Genomic DNA, 17,410 nt, shown 5'->3' on the forward strand with positions numbered 1-17,410 from the left:
AGCAATCTCACCATGGCAGAGCCAAGCCTGAGCTCCTGGCTTATGGGAGCTGTCTGGCACGTCATTCCCTACACTGAAATGTTTTCTCCCCTCTACTGGACAACCTCATGAAAAAGGGCTAACTTTTCTGAGACAGGAAACTGTGAGGATTAGGCTTGGAGGGCTAGGTTGGGCTAGATGCTGAGCAGATCTGAACACTGTGCTGAAAGTCTTCAGGAGACTCCGCTGGTCTCTACAAAGACTTCCTTTGAAGGAAAGGCTTGGCCAGGGTTTGGGTGCCATGCCTATCCTATGCTCCATGGAAGGAAAAGGTTGTTGGACTCCCTTCAACTCCTTTACATTCTGTGAGCAAGCTAGAGTAGGATGAGTGGATGGGGATCTGTTCACTGACACCCCCATATCAGTCCCAATGAGACCTCTCTAAATAAGGGCAGAGCCAATACCTTTATGGTCCAGGAGCTTGTGGGAGAGCTTCCTAGACAAATGGGGAGAGGCTGAGAACTGCTGAAGGAGTGCATGACATCACAGACTGTTTTGTCTAGGTCCTGGGTGTGTACAGGTTGTTGAGATCAAATCACATCTTCTAAGGAAAGAAATCTTGTGAACAAAAAGAGTGATAAGAGATGCATCGGGCCAGCATTGAAGAGGTTTCTTTGTTGGTGTGGCCTTGCAGTGACTGCTGTGGGGGTTGGGGGGAGGCATGCACATCCTCACCCTATCCTGTGTGACTGTCTAGGCCACCATGTGGCCCAGTGAGCAGCATGACCCCACACACCGAGTGGAAAACAGCACAGAAGTCATTGTCTTTCTATCTGAGAGACCTTGAAAGACCTAGTTTCCACATGAAGGACTTGAGTCTCAAGAGCAGATGCGTACTTCCACCGGTGGTCCTCAGAGCTCACACTGACCTTGCCTATTGCTTGAGGGAGGGCACAGGACAGGTAGGATTGCAGGCACAATTGGTCCTAGTGCTTCTGTGACTTTGAGTGAATGTCAAACCTACCTTCTTGCCATCTCAGTCTCAGGCCCCTCAGCACCCACCATGTTTACTTGCTAAAGGACAAGCATACCCACTCCTTAAACACTCAAGGTTGGTAGACCCAACGGGTGTCTACTCACTGGTACACCTAGTTTTCTGGACTATAAAATGGATAATGATCCATGTTTGTTACTTTTTTCCATTGTCATGACCAAAAACCTAGCCAAGAACAAAGGACAGAGGATCTCCTCTGGCTCTGGGTATGACGGTAGAGTCCACCGTGAAGGGGAAGGCCTGGTGTTGGGAGTGGCTCACCCCAGGGCTGTGGTGTTGGCAGGGAGGTATCTGGATATAGTACAACAATGATTAGGAAGCAGAGGACCAGGACAGAGGTGGGAAAGCCGACCATCCTCAACGCCAGCCCCCTAGAAATCCATTTCATCAAGGTAAGTCCACCTCCTAAACAGTTTCAACATCCCCTAAAAGCCCCATTAACAGGGACCAAGTGTTCACATGTGAACCTCTGGGGCACTTCGCACTCAAACCATAAAGCCTTACTTAGTGGCCTGTGAGGTCAACAGGACCATCTACCATGTGAACAGTAACACCCCAGTTCTTCCTTAGAAGAGAATACAGGAACAAGTATTTCCAATAACCACTGCTTGGAACTGTAGTTACAGGTAGCATCAATTCCATGGAGGTGAGGTTTTCCAGGCCTCAGATTGTATTTCCAGGCCTCAGATTGTAAGAGTTCATTATATAGATTTGATTCCTAGTTGAATTAGAGAGCAGAACAAAGTGATATTTAACTAGTAATCACAATGGAGCACGGGCATGAATACACACACATACACACATACATGAATATACGCATATGTACGTCCGGCCTACTCATATGAATGTGTATATACTGCTCTGGGGCTCACAACTGTAATCCCAGCTGCTGGGGAAGCTGACACAGGAGTATTATGACTTTAAGGACAATCTAGGCAACTAAGACCTTATTCTAAATAAAAACGACTGGGAATATAGCTCAGTAGTAGGGAGCTTGCCCAGAATGTACAAGGGCCTTGGTTCAATCCCCATTTTGGGGATTCATTACTTTTCTCATCACTGTGCCAAAATGCCTAACAAAAGCAACTTAAGGGTGGGCTTCTCTTGTTCAGTTTGAGGGTACAGAGATGACATGGCAGGAGTGAGGCAGCTGATCACACTGCATTCAGTCAGGAAACAGAGTTGGAAGCTGGTGTTCACCTTACTTTCAAACTTTTATTCGGCCCAGGACCCCAACCCAAGGAACTTGATGCTGTTCAATCCAGTCGAGACTCTTCACAGACATGCCTGAGGATTACCTCCGGGTCATTCTAGACCCAGTCAAGTTGGCAATACCAGCCACCGTGGGCAGAGACCGACAGAGTGGCATGGTACTTGCTGTAACTCCTCCAAAGCAAGCAGACCTTAACTTTCTCATACTTGCTTCAGATTGTTTCCTGGCTGCACAGAGCTGATGATCAACAATCCCTGGGTGACTATTAGAACTGTAATTCCCATGTCTTATCAATGTTTAGTCATTACTTTTTGAAATAGCTTGAATGTGTCCTATAAAATTAAAATCTAACTGCTTTATGCTAAATGTGAGAAACTGTCTAAGAACAAATTTAATTTTAAAGACATAAAATAAAAACTACTTTAGAAATACTTAACATGCTGTGATTAAGCTGTGAAATGTCCAATCTCAGATTTTATCTAATGAATTAAACTCTTATTGAAGGCTTAATATGTTGAGAGAAATATCCTGCCCTTTGTCATCTTGTGTTCCATCTCCATTGAGGAAAATATACCATGTACATACACAATATTAAACTCCTTAGTTTTAGAAAGGATAAATTTTTATTAAGCACATACTTTCAAGACATTACATTTCTATAAATATTAGTAAAACATTTTTTCATTGGGCTTCATTTTCAAATTCTATCATGCTTTTTATACTTTCAGCACAAATGTTATTTCCTCAACTCTACATCCCCATACGACTGCAGTCACCACTCTGTAAAGTGCTGGTGTGCAGGGTGGAACAGCTTAAGGGTCTTAGGACAGCAGCTAGAAAGTTGTGAGTTTCATTACCCCAGAGCTCAGTAGAGAAGATACTTAAGGTGTTGGGACCATTGGAGTCCTGGCCTCCAGCTGCTCTTCCCTGCTAGAGATCTTTACTTTTCTTCTGATTTAAGTTACTTCTAATCCTCCTGCATCTACACACTGAGAGATTGGAATTAGTGTTTGCTGCCACGGGTTTACGTGGTGCCAGCGATCAAATCAGGGTGTTCTATGCTAGCCAAGCACTGTGCCAGCTCTCCCAGCCACATCCCCAACCTGCTCTACTGGCTTGACTGTGGTAAAATCCACCATATTCATCTGAAGTAATCTTCAGCATTTATACTCAGAAGACTGTGGACACTGCTACTGTTCTTAGGGCATTTTCATCGCTCAGACCTTCAGTTTTATTTGGGGTAGCAATGCTGAAGATTTCACTTGGGACTCACTAGAAATGCCTTAGAAGGAAACAGGCATCCCTTTTTGCTGGCTTTAATCAGACGTCTAAGACTGTGGGACTCTGACAACCACTATGGACTGTGAAGTACACTTTGTGAGGCTGAGGCGAGAGCAGTGTAGTCAGATGAGAACTTAGGTCCCAATTAATAGACAAATTTAACTCTATGTTGCTTCTGGAAAATAAACCATCTGTTCAAGACATTTTTATTGGGGGCAGTGAGTTGTATACAGCGGGACCTCAATCCAACTTCATCAGGAAGGTTGTCTACTTTTAAAAGCAGTTCCTTTGGAACCCCCCTAAGTATCTGACTCAGTGATCACATCAAGTTTACCACACTCTGAATGTCTTTCCAAAGTTCAAGCACTGAAAACTTAATCAGGAATGTCACATGGTTGAAAAGAAGGGTCTTTGGAAGGGCTGTGCACTAGGCAGAACCCTTATGAATGTAGTAATGCCATCAAGGGGCTTGGGGCAGCTTGGTCCCTTTTCCCTCTGGCCTCCCACAGCTCAGCAATAAGGCCCTCATCATACCACAGGAGCTGCCACCTTCTTCAGGACTTCCAGTCATCCAAACTATAATTGGCTTCTTTGTGAGACATGGAGTGGGGCAAAGACGGAGACAAAGACACAGATAGAAACAGAGAGATGCATGCCCCAGTTCTTCCATGTGAGTCAGATTCGTGCATTTCTACTATACAGAGAAAAGATGGTTGCTGTTTTCCATTCCAGCAAGGGAGCAAAGACCATGGCAGGGCTAGGAGACAGGAAGACTTTCTCTGCTATTTCTGCAACATACTTAAACAGTGCAGGCAAGAAAGTGGACGGAAAGATCTTGGAAAAGATACATGTTAGCTATCCATAAAAATATCAAAATGACTCCTGGTCCAGACAGACAGTAACTCATGCAAGCATAGAACACAAGCTAATAAAGGTATGGTTTTAAGTGACAAGGGAAAATGTTTACTAATAAACATTTCTGGTGATTCTGAGCTCTAATATATATTAGAAAATAATTAACAATATTTAGTCACACACTCTGACAAGCAGAGGTGGGCTGAGTAAAACCTCACATAAAGGAACCCACACTCCAAAGTCACCACACTGACCCCCAACAAAATTCAGTGTACTCCCCATTACAGCAAGCTCCAACAGGCATGTCCTGAAGGTTACATCAGCCCAGACTGAGTCTATGATTTACCGTAGAGTGGACTGCAAGGAGGAAGCCCTCAGAGGTCACTGCAGAAGCCTGCGTTCTTGGCATGAGCAGTCAGGCCCCGCCCAGTCCTGAAGATCCACCTTCTATCCAGCAGTGGTGGAGAGGCCACGAGACTGCTACAGGACAGAGATGTTCCTCCCTTTGTTAGATCGCCACACGGCTTAATCGGAATCTTAAACAAAGCCTTCACCATAACGAGGACCATCCACTCTCACACCCCATTGTCCCTTTGTGAAACAGGAAAGGATTAGAGCACATCACGTCACTGTGGTTTGATACAACTTTATTCAAGCTGTCTGTCCTGAAGGTCATCTACGAAGACAGGAGATGAACCTGCATTAACCCCTGCTGCGTTCTTTCTACACTCCATATTTGCTGCTTTGCATGCAATCAATAGCTCACTTGGTCTAACAATCCTTTGTGGCTAACATCTTAGCAATGTTCTACAGAGGATAGACTTGGGGCACAGTTTATATAAAGCTGTCCAAGAGTGGAGAGCTAACAGTGGTAGACAGACCCAATGTGTGGTGGTGGCCGCAGACTCACCACTTATGGATCAGACAGGGTGGTGCCAGGCACCCAGTGAGCACTCAGCAGATCCCCAACAAAGTGCATGTTGGAAATAATGTAGCTTTACAACTACATCTGGCAATAAAACATACATTATACACATAAGACAAACACATTTTATATAACAATGTAACATTTTACCAGGTTTTTATTATAAAAAATACAAGGCTTGTATTTTCTCTTTGTGCTGAATTATGAAGCACCAGTGAACCCAGTAACACTTTCAGAATTTATTCTGAAGCTACATAAGGAAATGCAGTGATCGAGTTCTTGATTACCTCAGACCTTGATTACTTGATCACTTCACAAACAGATTGTCAGTAGCATTCCCATTTTATTTTACATATGAGGATTTATGAAATTGTAGAATTATCTTTGTTAATATTTATCCAGACATAAATCACAAACCCACAGTCTGGATGAAACACTGGCCTGTCTCATCATCAAAAGGCACGTACTGAGGATCTGCTCTGACGTCAGATTTCTATTTGAAGGAGTTCTTCCAAGGAATTTCTCTGCTTGGGTAACAACCATGTATAGTTAAATTAGATACACTGTACGTATATGTGTTATATAAGGTACATTATATGGCAAGTAGATTTCTGGCCTCTAATGAAACTCCACATTATGGCTCTCCATTTACCAAAAGCATCAGATCTACCTCAGATTACAAAAACTAAAAATATATATTAAATGAAATCTTAAAAAATTATAATTTATTTTTAATTTATGTGTGCCTGTGTTTTGCCTGCATGTGTCTGTATCTATGTGAGGGTGTTAGATCCCCTAGAACTGGAGATAAAACAGGAACTTCAATTACTGTCCCCTGGGTGCGGGAAGAGCAGCCGGTGCTGTTAACCCCTAAGCCATCTCTCCAGCCCCTCAAATGAAATCTCAACAAAAATGTTGCACCTAAATTCAAAGTGATTCTTTGTGTTACTTTGATACAGAGTCTTTTGTCTGTGCAGTCAGGGTAAAGAAGATCTCAGTACAGAGACCTGACAAGTCCGGAACTTGCTACTAGACCAGGCTGACCTCCAACTTGCAGCTATCCTCCAGCCTGGGTTTTCCAAGTACCCTGATTACAGCCATGTGTCACAACACCCAGCTTTTATCCATGGTATCTGAATAAAACATTTTACATTCAGTTCAATCACAAAATACTTTACCTACATAATATTAAATTATCTGAATATACCAAATGTTACTTTCATCAGAGTACTGGTTTTCACACTAATGTTGGAATTTTATGTATCCTGCCTATAATGCAAATTATATGGAACTGGTAATAGTTTATGTCAGCCAATCCTTAGCCTAAAGGACAAAAAGGAGAAACCAGCCTGCCTACAGATATTCTAACATTCCAGACACCAGGGCTGGAGCACCTGCCAGAAAACCTGAAACCCCCAGTCTTCAATCTCAGCACTTCACAACAATTTGCAAGGTTAAAACTCATTTTTCATATTTTATACCTGATTTACTATCTTGTGAGACATTTCTGTCCTTTCAAATATGGATCTGGTACACAATTAGGAGTCAATTATTTTATGCCTACATTTTGGCAGATTTTAATTTCTAATTTTTCTTAATAGCTAATCAAGTCATTTGACTGATAAAGCATGCAATATTGTAAAGGAAAAAGTAATGAGTATACGAACTATAAAGAAAATTGATAATTAAGTGAAAAAATTACATAGAAATGAAATATGGTAGAAATCACCAAGTGTCTAAGAATTGGTCAGGCTGGCACTTGTATTTACAGCCTTGTTGAGTTGACACCTTGACAAGTTTCCGGGGGTGTCACCTGCTGATCACCAAACCGACAACCATAAGCATAGGGCACACACCCTCTAAAGTAGAAAAATTAGCTTATATAGCCCAACTAACACATTGCTTCACAATTGGTGTTTTTAATGTATTTTTTAAAACTATGCTCAATACTTAAAAATTATTGTAGCTTTATAAATTCAGAATTCAGGGCTAATCACTAAACCTTTTATATGCTAGGAAACAGGTGAACCCTGAGCCATGAAATGTTAGACAGCACAGACATGAGAGCAACGAGAGATTTTATTTCCTTACTTTCATCCAAATACCCTTTCCAAGAAACATAAAAGCATGCACAGTGATGGCACTCTTATCAAGGAAAGCTATAGTAGCCCCTAAGCTGCAATTCAACAGTAATATTTATTTAATATAACAGTAATATAAATAAAATCTTAAATTATATTATCTGAAAGGATTCACAGGTAAGCTGTTAATTTTCAGAAAATAGTTATGTCAAGTCAAAATTAACATGTTTAAGAGACACTTCTAGTTTTCCAAACATTTTGATATAATTTATTTCCAATTATCATATTTTATAGACTGCTCTCGAGAAGAGTTAATTATAGCTCTAATGTTCAAAAGACCATATGTAGACCACTTTGCCTGTTTAAAAAGAATCAGTTATATCCATGTAATTCTAATGGTACTGTCTTCTAGAATTCAAATACACAGCACATACATAATTTGTTTTAATGTGTGTATACATATATATGTATGTATGCATGTGCATGTGGCTTCCCAATCAGGCCAGAGAATATGTCCGAATCCAATCAAGCTGGAATTATAGGCTTTTGTGAGCCTCCATGCAGGTGCTGGGAACTGAACCCTCTGCAAAAATGGCAACTGCTCTTTAACTGATGAGCTGTTTCTCCCGTCCTCAGCCATGTTTAAAGTCTCCTAGCTTGTACTTATTTTGATCTGGTCAAAATAAGCTCTAATAGGACTGTTTAAAAAATGTCTTTAACCAAAATGTGAGATTGATTTCAACTTCACTTTTTAAGTAAAAGATGATTACAATTCGGCACAGTTAACATGATGAACAAGTTTTTTATTTGCTTTTAGGCCACTATATTCTTTGGATGTATGTGTACTGTATATGAATATACAAATCCATATGTGAACATGCATATCCATATGTGAATATACATACTCATGTGAACATGCATATCCATATACAGATATACATATTCATGTAATATACATATCTGTATATGAATATACAAACGCATAGAAACCAAGTGACAGCACATGACTCTTCAAAGATGTTGGAAATGGCTCATTTTCTGATTTCAGGAAAACAATATAAGAGGCAAAATTTCCCTCAATTAAAAAAAACGTATTTATTGTGATTCAAATGGTCTATTTCAACTCAATCATTGTATAATTTTGTGACAAAAATCTGTATGCAGAAATGGTACCTTAAAGGACTAGTAGGCAATCACACTTAAATTACAACTAAGAGTACAGCAAATCAAACTTTAGAAAGCCTCTTCCATAGGATACACTGCTGCATGACCGAGAAGAGTGCGAGTCGGTCCTGGAAGACAGCTCTTGCTCACAGGTGGTACGTATCAACAGTGCAGCTCCATGAAAATCAAAGAGAAATAAAATTTACCCAATTCTGATCTTACCTGACATGAACAAATGCAAACGCTTCTTCAGTAGCCAAGGGGGCTTACCCACAGTAGTCAGGAAAATGCCCCTCTGAGCCAGGCAGCACTGCCCGCACCCCAACAATGAACAGCACCACTGGAGGACACCAAGCCGGAAAGCAAGGGCTAGGAGAAGCAGCAAGCGACCATGACCGCACACGCTGCAGACCAAACGCAGTGCGAAAGCAAAGGGAGCCGGCAGAAGGCACGCGCTAGGACAGACAATCAGGATGCTGGCAGACTTCCGGCACTGTGGTTGTCCGTTCTGTTATGGAAATAACAGGGCCCTTATGTTTATAAGCACTCACAGCACAGACACCGGGAGGCGCGAACTCAGTAGCTCAGATGCTGGGCTATTTAAAGCTCCGCCAAATGAGACAGTCACAACAGAGCTTCAACTCCACTCGGACACTTTACACATTATTCTCTGTAGAATAGGGGTACGCAAATTAAGCATTTTAATAAATATTAGAAATGTTTGTTATTTTGTAAATATAAAGAAAACTAGCTAAATAGAGCAATATAATAAAAATATATGCTAGACAGATTTTCTTTGCCATGAATACTTCTCACCCTTTTCTTTGAACATTAACACATAATTACAATATCTTTCCATGACTTGCAGAATTTAACAAAAACCCAGTATCACATAGCTTCAAAATATAAATACTTTAGTGATAAGAGTTTGAGCTGCCAAGTAATCAAGATGGGAGATAACCAATACAGTGAAATATGCTAAAAAGTAATGTTAAAATACAGCCATCTGAATTACAAACAACATCAAATTATACAATCCAAATGATCTTTGCAAGTGGACATAAGTTCATGAAGAACACAAAAACAGCATAAACACCACTTAGCTTTCATTTTTCCAGCAACCCCAGCACCTGAAAAGCCATGTGTGTTTGCCCCAAATCAACTGCCTGTTGGCTGTGGTCACTAATTCTATTTTATCCAGAGTTCAATCACCAAGGCTTTAAAAAAACTTCTTCTTTAATTCAGGAAACAATGTGACGTAATGTGCAGCCATCAGTAAGATACAATGACTGGAGCCCGCAACTGCTTATGTCTTAATAACAAACCATAGGCAGCCAAGGAGGGTTCCATACAACCAGGTACCCACGTACAGTTTCCTTCCAGACTCTGTCATGAGCATGACAGCAGTCAGACTACCCAATATCAACACTGATGGTAAAGTCTTCTTGACACTTAGTCTGGAATGAACACTTTTCCCAGGAAATTTATTTCTTCTTTCTGGATCTGGTGAATCATAGAATTCTATGAGCAACCTATGGCCAGAATGAAAACAACAGAATTGATACTTTCAGTTTGGACATTTTGGTTTTGAAACAAACAAACAAAAATCATCTATTGGATACTAATTACTTGCCTGAGCAAGTACAGTTCCTTAGAACTCCATATGAGTGAGATATTAGAGACAGTGTGGTAGGGAATCTACCACTAGTTTACGGTACCATTGTAGTCTGTCCTTACCACATGGGAAGTGAAACTCAAAACCCTTGGTTAAGTGTCTGATGAGGACTTCAGGAGGGAGATGTGTGAGTATGTTTATTTATTTTTATTTTATGTGTATGGGTGCTTTGCTTGTGTGTGAACCATGTGCTTGTCTTGTGTCTGCAGAGGCCAAAGAGAGTGTCAGAGAGTTACAGACAATTGAGAGCCACCATGTGGTTGCTGGGAAAGGAACCCAAGTCCTCTGGAAGAGCAGCCAGTGCTCTTAACTGCTGAGTCATCACTCCAGTCCCATTTTTGTTTTTCACCTCTCCATCTGTTAAGAACTTACAGCACCCTGACTCCCGTGACTAGTGGCCTACCAGCCTCACTCCTTCCTCTCATAGCTCTCTCCCGTCCAGACTAAAGAAAAGGGCTGAGCTGTAGCTCAGTGGTAGAGCACCTGCCTATCAAGTTTGAGTCCCTGAATCCAATCTCACAAAAAGAAGCTTTCAAAGAAGTTAAAGAATTCTTACAATATACATCGAGTTTTCCTTCTGTGGCAGTCTGAGTAAGAATGTCCCGCGGTTTCATATACATAAATGCTTAGTCACCAGGGAATGGTGACTGTGTGAAAAGGCCTGTAGAGGGGTGGCCATGCTGGAGGAAGTGTGCCACTGGGAGTGGGCTTTGAGGTTTCCAAAGTCCATCCAGGTCGTCTCTCTCAGTCTCTATTGCTTGTGGATCAGAATGTACTCTCTACTACCTCTCCAGCACCATGTTTGTCTGAGTGCTCCAATGCTCCCCATCATGATGATAACGGGCTAAATCGCTGAAGCTGTAAGGAGGTCCTTAATTCACAGCAACAGAACACTGACTAAGACACCTCCCAAAAGTTCATATTCCCATGTAATTATAAAAACAGAGGGACAAATAAAGAGCATAGCGTATTAATTCTCCCCTATGACTTAAACATGTAAGATACAGCAGCAGGACAGGACCTACAGCACAGGAAGCATTCCCATTGCCCTATAAGCACATTCATAGAGGTAATAACGAGTACATGTTTGTTGTGGAATATTATTTTAAAATGTGTTACATTTGTTTATGCTGTGGAACATTTGTTTAATGATGTAAGGATGTGTTACATCCTTTATGTTGCATTTGTTTAACTCTGTGAAGCTGTATTACTGTGCCTGTCTAAAACACCTGATTGGTCTAATAAAGAGCTCAACGGCCAATAGCTAGGTAGGAGAAAGGATAGGCAGAGCTAGCAGGCAGAGAGAATAAATAGGAGGAAAAATCTGGGAGGAAAAGATTGAGGCACAAAAGACAGGAGGAGAGGAGGACTCCAGGGGGCAGCCACCCAGCTACACAGCAAGCTACGGAGTAAGAATTTAAAAAAGGAATACAGAAATAGAAAAAGGTAAAAGCCAGGGAGCATAAGGTAAACGGGATAATTTAAGTAAAGAATATCTGGCCAGAAATAAGTCAAGCCAAGGCTTCATCTTCATAAGAAAGAATAAGTCTCCATGTGATTTATTTGGGAGTTGGATGGCAGGCGCCCCCAAAGAGCGAAAGAGTCAAAGAGTAAAAACACGTTAAGTGTCTATAACACAAACAGGTGGATATTAAACACTGTCCAGTCCTTTTCTGAAAACACATTTTCATATTAAGGTACATAGGTCTTCTTACACTGATCCTATCACCAAAGCAATCCTGAATTGATGGTTGAAAAAATTATGTCAGGTACTAACTACTTTTTACTAACTCAAGAAAGGTGATAATTTCACTATGAAAATATCAACTGCCCCCTCCTCTTCCCACAAGTGCACAGTGCTTCACTGTCTCCATCTCCACGGTCTTGCTGTTCCCTGCGCAGCTAGCACAGAGGAGAGGCTCCTCCTTTACATCACACAGCAGTCTACTCAGAAAACACTGCAGGTAGGCCACCTGCACACAGTCTTCACAGTAACTCCTACAGTTTACAATGTGAGCACAGAAGGAGAGAGTAAGATTTAACCTGAGTTCATGAAAAGCATCCCTGAAACAACAGAGTCTAGTTTCACTGTAGCTGTGCCGTTAGCTTTGGAAGAAGCCTCCTAGTTGACCGTGCTGAGTTGTCATTATACAGAAACCAACAGCCGTACTGATACAGAAACGTTAAAGTTGATGTTTATACAAGAGCAATTAAACGTGTTACAGAGGAATATGAAAGGTTTATCTATGTGAGTTTGATTAGTATTTTGTAAATAATGAAACACCTCTTTTTCAAACTGGTTACTATAGTGAAATTGAGTTGAACTGCAGTTTCTGAATGTGGAACTGTTACCACTTACTTATCTTTTATCTCAAAACGCTCATGAAGCCATTTTTTCATGTGTTCTTGTTCCTCTGGAACTTCATTTTTGTCTATACGATCAAAGTGAATATGAAGTTTGGGACACTGTTTGCAGAGAAACTCTAACAAAGAAGAAAAAGATTTCAGGTCTTACTGCTCTAGAATTCATGATTATATAATGTAACTTACAATGAAAACAAAGCGATAAAGATCCCAAAAAGCTGGAAAAAACCCTATAAACTATGACTTGCAGTATTAAGCTCAGGTTAAAATCTGTATTAACACACAGCACTTGTTAACCCTGAGTCAGCTATCACTGACTTCTAACAGCCGAACTGAAGAAGCAGCCATCTCTCATCTAGGTACAGAAGTGTCAAAATGAAGCCTATCACTTTGTATACTAAAGTTTTTTTTTAAATATTTAAAAGTTAAAAATCTCTTATATTGTAGTGCTTTTTCTCTTTTATTGTCAAAGCCAATTCCTTCCTCAAAGTATGTATGAAAGCTGGCTGGCTTTGACCATCAAACCACTTTATGTTCCTAGGGTTAGGGCTGCATGTCTTCTTTCTGCTTCTTCCTCCTTAGTACTGGGGATCACAACAGAGCTCTTCTGTCTGTGGCAAACATGTGTTTCTCCCCCTCTCTGCTCTCCTCTCTCTAAGATGAAGACTCTGAAAGGGGCCAGAATCTTCCAGCACTCCTTTGTTCTTCTGCTCCCACGTTCAAATGTTGAGGTTGTGGCTACAGTTACTTAAACTATTCTCACTCAAAACCCTTTGGTTATGACACAGGCAATAGTTCTGAGTCCTTAAAATCTAGTACATGCTTGAAAAGGGTACAATTTCTTCTTGTCCAGTAATACAAATGTCCTTCCCAAGCATGCTCTAAAGAAGGCTTAAGACGAAAAACATTTTTAAAAAAGGGTGGGAGAAGAGGGAAGCTAAGTGTAGTGGCCTGAGTTCAAGGCCAGCTTGGTCTCGACAGTGAGTTCCAGGTGAGCCAAAGCTACACAGTGGGACCGTGCACTGAAAAATAAAACCAAACCAAGCAAAACAAAACAAAAACAAAAAAAGAAGTTTCAAGGTGGGTTGGGCAATGGTGGCACAGGCCTTTAACCCCAGCACTCGGGAGGCAGAAGCAGTTGGATCTCTGTGAATTTGAGGTCAGCCTGGTTTATAGAGCGAGTTCTAGAACAGACTCCAAAGCTACCCTGTCTTGAAAAACAAAACAAAACACAACAAAAAAAAAAAAAAAGAAAGAAAAAGAAAAAAAAGAGTTTCAAGGCTACCACTGACCATGGCTATGTCTCTTGATCTGCTAGCTGAGCAGCTTGTCCTCATATCTGTAGATCTTCCCAGTCTCTTATGTGAACCTCTGACAGGAAGAAGCCAGGCTAAAGACCTCCACAGACTCATCAGAAACATAAAATTTAGAACACTGAGTGAAATTTCAAATGCTATACATTAGTAACTACCAGTGAGTGAAATAAAGGAAGGCCAGCTGCAGGACTATAACATCTTAACACAGGGTGGCTGAATCAGGAGGACTGCAAATTCCAGGCTAGAGCTAAATAGCAAGCACCATACTTCTTCCATAGGAAAGCACTGACTAACTGAATAAGGAAGAAAGAAAAGAGTTTATACCTTACCTGTACCATGTACTGCTCAGACTCTAATACACAGAAATATGGACTTACCAGTCATGGACGGTGTATTTGAGTATTTTCCTGACCCATTCTCATTCCCTTCGTAAACCACTGTGACATCATAAATTGCATCTAAATGACTCTTCATAGAATCAAAAGCAACATGAGTTGCCTTTATCCTTGGTGTCAGCACGTGTTTTAATACTGGAAGGCCTAGAAAGCAGGAGGATTCAGTGTGGTCATGATTAGGAATACATTAAGTTCAACATCTAAATTACTTATCAACTACCACAAATAGACAGGAATTAAAAGTTTTAAAGCCCTAACGTCACATCTATGAGCTGGTTATGGGCTTAGAATGCTCTCTTGCATTTCCATCTTTACTAGGTTAAACTGCACTGAACAAATATCCATTAAACATCTACATGAATGAGACACCCTGATGGAAGCTGGGAAAGGCTGGCCTCAGGAAGCTTATGACTCACTTGGACCCTTCTCTTTGGTAAGCCCTGAGAGGAAAGATACACAGAAGGGCAACGACATCTTGCCACATCTTGCCAATCACTCAACTTTTTCCAGGAGTAGAATTCATCATTCCCTCCACTATCTCCTGCTGTTTTCTCTGCTTGACTCGAGTATGTACTGACAACTTCACAGGAAAAATGAGGTCTCGCCGTGAAATCTGAACAGTGACTAGGGAAGTGTCCATCGCCTTTCTCCAGGGAAAGTGGCTGCATAAGGAAGAACAGTTGCAGTATGGTGGGACTGTCTACAGAAGAATTTTTAAAATGCAGGGTGGTGTGGGAAAGAAAACGATTCCCACAACCACATATCTGACTTCAGTCCCCAGGGCAGAAGGAGTATAATTTATTCACACACTTGTACCAAAGTCTGAGAAGTCAACCAAGTTGAGAAACTTTTCTTGTCAGCTAAGTCCTTCTTTGCCTCTAGAGGCCATCCGATCTCAGGACTTTACAGAATTACCCTATCAGACCTGCAGGTTGCGTGTTACCTTAACCAGGATTATTAATTTTTTTGACAGACCCAGGCTGGCCTCAAATTAATAAGCCTCCCACCTTAGATCCCAGGCACTGGGTTCATAGGTACACACTATCAATTCTGGCTCAACCAATATTTCTATTAGATGATTAGAACTGGAAGCCCAAAAAGTAGGTTAGATGTGATAGCAACATATAAGAAGATATGTATGCATGCCTGTCTGTACCTATTAACACCCAGTCCTTCAGTGTCTAATTATTACAACCACACAAACAATGCCCACAAATCAGACAAAGCCTAGCCTTTCGTGACTGCCCAGAAGGAAATTCCCATCCTTCTGGGATACAGAAAGCATATCCTCCTCTAGTCTTCATGCAGAACCAAGTGCTTCAATTCTGAAGCATGATAGAGCTGGCACAAACTATCCTGAAACTTGAAGTCATTGACTAACTGATTCTTCCTAGTGTATTTATCCAACTCCTAGATCTATACTCAAAGAACTTGAATGAAAATATGACAATGAACCCGTATTTTATGGGCTAATTTTAAAAATAATTAAAAAAAGAAAATTGTCTAAGTAGACAAGAATAAACAAACTCCTTGTGGATTGTCTACTACTTGCTCTGGCACTGACTCTGTCTTGTTTTCATCTCTAATTCACAGCGTGGGAGTATATGCCATAGCAAGCATGTGAATCTAACCCCTCCGACACAAATTACTAAGAATCTACTTAACTCTGTAAAAATTCAGACACTCTCTCATTCAGTTCTTCTAAGAAACACATATTCTCACGGGCTGAAGGGATGGCTCAGAGGTTAGGAGCAATGACAGCTCTTTCAGAGGTCCTGAGGTCAATCTCCAGCAACCACACATGGTGGCTTACAACCATCTATAATGAGATCTGGCGCCCCCTTTTGACATACAGGCAGAACACTGTATACATAATAAATAATTAAGTAATCTAAAAAAGGAAAAAAAAAAACAACAACATATTGTCCAGGAAGAACCTAAAGAAAACAACGATTGTTCTCCTTAAAAAGTACTTTTCTGAATATAGTCAAAATTCTACTTACCCCGTTGAGCAGCAAATGCCTGACTGGCTGAAAGGACTTTTGTCTGTGTTCTATTATATCTTGTTCCTTCTGGAAAAATCACAAGATACATCTGTGGGGCATAAATAAACTTTAGTTTGTGGGAGTCCACTGTTGGAACCACTAACGTAGCAATTTAAACTGTGACTGCTGAAGTAGATCTGCACATGGTAAGAAAATGTGTATTCATTTTCAAACAACCTTTACTTTCAGCAAAGTTACCAAAATGCGGAGATTCAATTAAGGCTGACCACAACATAGGCTACAATAAAACACAGCTCTACATTTATGGTAAAGCAAATCTTTAAAAATCCATAACTCTATCAGGTAGTGGTGGCCACACCTTTAATCCAGCATTCGGGAGGCAGAAGCAGACGGATCTATATGAGTCAGCCTGGTCTACAGAGTGAGCTCCAGGGCAGGCTCCAAAGCTACACAGAGAAACTTTATCACGAAAAACCAATAAGTAAATAAATAAATAAATAAATAATTTTTTTAGAAGGCTATAACTGTTTAAGAACTAGTTTTAGAACATGCTAATAGTCACTAAGAAAAAAATTTGGACACAAAATGCTGCCTTGTGATTAATGACCCTTCAGTTCCCCAAAACAAATCATGACATTTTATTTTTGCACATATTAAAATTTTATTAGCACATATTAACTGTACATGTTAGTGAACTCTGCTGTGTATCTGCACAGACACACAGAGTGCACTCATCATATCCAACCTCAATCTTCCAATGTCCTTAAGTGTCAAGGCTAACAGTACATCTATTTGAAAACTGCTTATAAATTTAGTACTTGTGTTTCAAAAGTCTCATACAATAGTCCATTTTAGAGAGCTCCCTGAGGGCATTTTACCCCACTTTTTTTTAACAGCAACCTCATACTCATTACATAAAACTGAGAATACACTAATTGCAAACAAAATGAGGTAGCCAGATAGATATAAAGTCATCAATTGGTAGAATATTTTATGCTTAATATCTTGGGAAAATAAAAATATTAAGACCATATAATAAGAAAACTTCTTGAGAGCTGAGTAGTATAAAAACATTTAACTGATGGCCAACAGACAAACTCAT

General features: G+C 40.5%; 1 protein-coding gene across 1 annotated transcript in view; it reads right to left on the reverse strand.

Moving 5' to 3' along the window:
• Positions 1–7,368: 7,368 nt before the first annotated feature.
• The window catches only part of Agpat5 (1-acylglycerol-3-phosphate O-acyltransferase 5), a 42,130-nt gene continuing 32,088 nt past the window's right edge, over positions 7,369–17,410 (reverse strand). Inside the window, exons 5-8 of the mRNA XM_038328089.1 lie at positions 16,306–16,396; positions 14,285–14,446; positions 12,587–12,710; positions 7,369–10,084 (exon numbers count right to left, since the gene is read on the reverse strand). Coding sequence (XP_038184017.1) covers positions 9,859–10,084; positions 12,587–12,710; positions 14,285–14,446; positions 16,306–16,396 — 603 coding nt within the window. The 3' untranslated portion in view covers positions 7,369–9,858. The remainder of the gene's footprint in view (positions 10,085–12,586; positions 12,711–14,284; positions 14,447–16,305; positions 16,397–17,410) is intronic.

This window comes from Arvicola amphibius, chromosome 4 (genome assembly GCF_903992535.2).
Source record: "Arvicola amphibius chromosome 4, mArvAmp1.2, whole genome shotgun sequence".
In the NCBI taxonomy this organism is placed as follows: Eukaryota; Metazoa; Chordata; class Mammalia; order Rodentia; family Cricetidae; genus Arvicola; species Arvicola amphibius.